General features: G+C 56.2%; 2 protein-coding genes across 2 annotated transcripts in view; one reads left to right on the forward strand and one right to left on the reverse strand.

Moving 5' to 3' along the window:
• ACA1_086070 (serine/threonine kinase) overlaps positions 1-1,772 on the reverse strand; it is a gene marked incomplete at both ends in the record, with an annotated part of 6,883 nt that extends 5,111 nt beyond the window's left edge. Inside the window, 5 exons of the mRNA XM_004354489.1 lie at positions 56-145; positions 365-560; positions 628-1,025; positions 1,243-1,583; positions 1,709-1,772. Of these exons, the coding sequence (XP_004354541.1) occupies positions 56-145; positions 365-560; positions 628-1,025; positions 1,243-1,583; positions 1,709-1,772 (1,089 nt within the window). The remainder of the gene's footprint in view (positions 1-55; positions 146-364; positions 561-627; positions 1,026-1,242; positions 1,584-1,708) is intronic.
• A 467-nt stretch (positions 1,773-2,239) lies between these two features.
• Positions 2,240-3,736, forward strand: ACA1_086180 (uncharacterized protein; the record flags this gene model as incomplete). The annotated part of the gene is made up of 4 exons (XM_004354490.1): positions 2,240-2,943; positions 3,032-3,132; positions 3,240-3,397; positions 3,494-3,736. The coding sequence occupies 4 exons, from the start codon at positions 2,240-2,242 to the stop codon at positions 3,734-3,736; spliced, it is 1,206 nt and encodes a 401-aa protein (XP_004354542.1).
• Between the last annotated feature and the right edge of the window lie 10 nt (positions 3,737-3,746).

Consider the following 3,746-nt stretch of genomic DNA (forward strand, 5'->3'; position numbering starts at 1 on the left):
CGTCGTTGGAGTAGTCGGTCGCCCAGATGGCGAACTCGGCCAGCGGCGCGCCGACGCCGATCAGGATGGCCAGCTCAAAGGCCTGCTCGCCGTTGCACTCCACCTCGGCCAGCGTGTCGATCAGGTGCTTTCGGCCCCCGTCACCCTACAAAGGAAAGAGAAAACCACAAAAAAACAGAATTCCTTAACTTAGCACTAAAGCTACAGTGCAACGCATGGTTGAACACGTACGATGGAGTTGTAGTGAAGCTCAGTCAAAATGTCCAACGCTCTCTGTGTGTGTGTGTGTGTGTGTGTGCAGACCACCACAATCATAGTTAGTCGCCGTTTGCTGTTGAAGTGGCACGCCAATGAATGAACAAACCTGGTTCGTCTGGGTCCAGCTGAAGAAGGTGAGCAGGTCGGTCACGAGCGAGCAGTCGGGTGAGGTGAGGTTGTTCGGGATGGAGATGAAGCTGATATAAGCCAGTGGATAGGACTCAGTGCCCGGCGTATCGAGGATGTCCACAACCGTGCCCGCATTGATCTCCTGGGCAAAGTCAGCCACCGCCGCCGCCACACTGCGATCGGAAGCAACCCAGGTGAGAAACCACCAACCAACGGGAAAGTGGGACACGCTTCGCGAACCTCTTGGTGGAGAGCGCGATGGTGTTGTTGGCCTTGTTGACCAGGCTCGCGCAAACCAGGTTGGCCCGCAACGCGTCGGCCGAGCCCAGGTAGGTGAGCGCTCCTTCAGTCGCCCGCACAAAGTTGAGGCGCTCCGCCTGGTCCGCAATGGCGTGGGCGTGGCCGTTGAGCGCCGGTGGGAGGCCGCTGAAGTCGCCGTTGGCGGCGTCGATAGCCGGACCCAGCGCGTCGTTGTAGGGCAACAGCGCGCGCTTGAGCGGCTCCGATATGTCGAGGCCGTCGCCGGCGATGAAGGCCATGGTGATGTTGAGCGTAGGCAGCTTGTTGGCGAGCGCGAGCTCAGGATTGAGCGTAGCCAGGTAGGGATCGGACCACACGGTGATGTTTCCCATGAAGATCTGAGTCGTCCCCCGAATACAGGACAACCGCATAAAAGGAAATCGTGATGGGATTAATCGCACAGTACCCCAGCAGTGAATTAGGTGCGTTTCAGGGTGCTAGCATAAAAGGAAAACAGAGCACACCAATCCGAAAAAAGCAAAAATAAGAAATAGATGAAAAAAGCGAAAATAGAAGTGGGTGGCCGTGGTAACGCGAGCAGTGGGCCAGACGTACATCAGCGAGGGCTTTGAGATCCAGCACGAGCAGTGGGTCGGTCGACGCATTCAGTGTGGGCAGGTTGTAGGTGAAGGCCAGGCCCTGCGCGGCGATGGGCACCTGGAACATGGAGCCGTACTGCTCGATTGAGTCCGGGTCACTGGAGTCGACCGCGGCGTTGAGGTTGATGAAGTCGTTCTGGCCCGACAGGATGTTGTCCAGGGCCTGCTCGGCCGCCTGGACATCGTAGACCACGGTCACGTCGTCCCGAGTGGCGCGGTAAGCGTTGCTCCAGGCCTCGTAGAGGGGCTTCACGTCTGCGTCGCCCTGGCCATACAGCTCCTTGCTGAAGATGCTCGCTGCTTTGGGGAGAGCGTACCAGCAACGATCAGTTTGTACAAAATGTAAAAGAAGAGTAAAAGAAGAAGAAGAAGACAAGAAAGAGGAACAAAGACACATGAGGAGGAGGAGGAGGGTAGCTTACCAGAGCCAGGCTGCAGCAGCGCGACCAGCTGCCCAACTACGAGGAGGAGAGGGAAGAGCGCCATGTGCCGGTGAGGCCCCATTATTGTTGTTGCTCAGCCCTTCCCCTTTCTATGGCTGGCTGGTGTTGTGAGCTGTGCGTCAGGGCTTTGCGTCAGGCGGGCTTGTGTGATGTGGCGGTGCCAGAAAGTTAAGGGCTTGGGCAAGCTGAGTGCTCTCGGAGACCATGACACCATGCCACGCCAGATCTTTGCCAAAGATAGGTTGCCACACTATTCCTGGGTTTGGAAACCAGGCACTTACTGCATAGTCCGCCTTCTTGGGCGAAAAGAGATGATTGGACGCCAGCTACACAGCAGAACGCTCAATGTAACCCTCGTTGCTTTGTGTGCGTGCCACGGGAAGAAGGTGCCGTGTAAAAGGTGAAATGGCTCACCGCCCTGTGCAAGCTTGGAGAAAATGAATTTTCTTACTTTTTTCTTTCAAGTTTTATGTGACGTTTTCGTTTTCGTTCTTGTGATTGCGTGCGGGGATGGTGCAGGTACGGCCGCTCTATGGATTGGTGGCGGTTGTTGCGGCGACGCTCCTTCTCCTGTTCTTCGCGGGTCCTTCCGCCGTGCCTCGCAATTGGGACTCGGCCCCTGACGCACTCCTATCCACCACCATCGACATAGATATCGATCCGCCGGCTCCCACACCCCCAACTCCTACCGACCACGTGTCTCCCAGCACCAAGGAGCATACAGAGCCACCTAGTAGTTCAATTGATGAGGAGAAAGGTGAAGAAGTGGAGAAAGATGCATCTGGAGATGAGGTACCCAAAACAACGACGAGAAAAGATGAAAAAGATGAAAAAGAAATAGATCACATCGCAAAGACGCCACAGCCAGCGACCAAGGGGAAGGAGGAGATGGAAGAAGAAGATGAAGAGGAAAAGAAAGAGGAGAAGAAGGTGAGCGACTACACGCTCGTGGTCTACGTGTACTGGGAGCGCGACGCGGTATACGCCGAGAACCTGCGATTCTTCCTGCGCGCGGGCGTGGGCTCGGCCGAAGAGAGCCAGCGGGACCGGGTGGAGTACCTCCTGATCGTGCAGGGCCGCACCCTGTCCGTCGACGTGCCGCGCCACGTCAAGGTGTGGAAGCGCGACAACACCTGCTTCGACTTTGGCGCCGTCGGCGAAGCCCTTCGGTCGAAAGCGCTCCACCTCCCCACATTCCGTCGCTACGTCATCCTGTACACGGCTCCGCTTCGTTCTTCGTTCTTCGTTCTTTGCTCTACGTTTTCGTTTCGCTCTTTCGTTCTCACGCGTCTGTGGCCACAGGAATTCGAGCGTGAAGGGGCCTTTTCTGCCGGCGTACTGGCCGTCCAACGTGCATTGGTCCACCATCTTCACCAGTCGCATCAACGATCGCGTCAAGCAAGGTATTAAGACGTTGTGTGTTGCGTGTTTCGTGTGTGTATGTGCGTTCATGCGTGTGTATGCGTGTTTGCGTGCGAAGCTAACGGTGCTGTGCCTCTTCTCAACGCAGTGGGCACGTCGATCGTGTGCCTGCCCAAAACGGACCTGGGCGGCTGGGGTCCACGCATTGAGGGATTCTGTTGGGCGACCGATCACGTGGGCATCGAGCTGGGCCTCAAGCGCGGAGTGTTCGACTGCTTCGCCAACAAGGAAGATGTCATCGTCAAAGTACGCTCACTCGCTTCCCTCATCTCTCTTCACTTCTCTTTCAGAAACACGGTCGACTTGAATCATTTGTACTAATCATCCTTCATTCGTTCCCAGGGCGAATACGGCATGTCGCGCGCAGTGCTGGATGCCAACTACACGCTCGACACGGTGCAGCTCAAGTACCAGGGCGTCAATTGGACCGACACCGCCAACTGGGGCTGCAACGCCAACGTGCATCCCACCCGAGCCGACGCCTACGACGGCATCAGTACAACTGCGCCCACTTTTATTATTATGAGAGATATGCTATGCAAGACTATGCTATGCTGCGATATTAATACGATGTTAATGCGTTGATTCAGGCATG

Source organism: Acanthamoeba castellanii, assembly GCF_000313135.1.
Source record: "Acanthamoeba castellanii str. Neff unplaced genomic scaffold scf7180000084636, whole genome shotgun sequence".
Taxonomy (NCBI): Eukaryota; Discosea; order Longamoebia; family Acanthamoebidae; genus Acanthamoeba; species Acanthamoeba castellanii.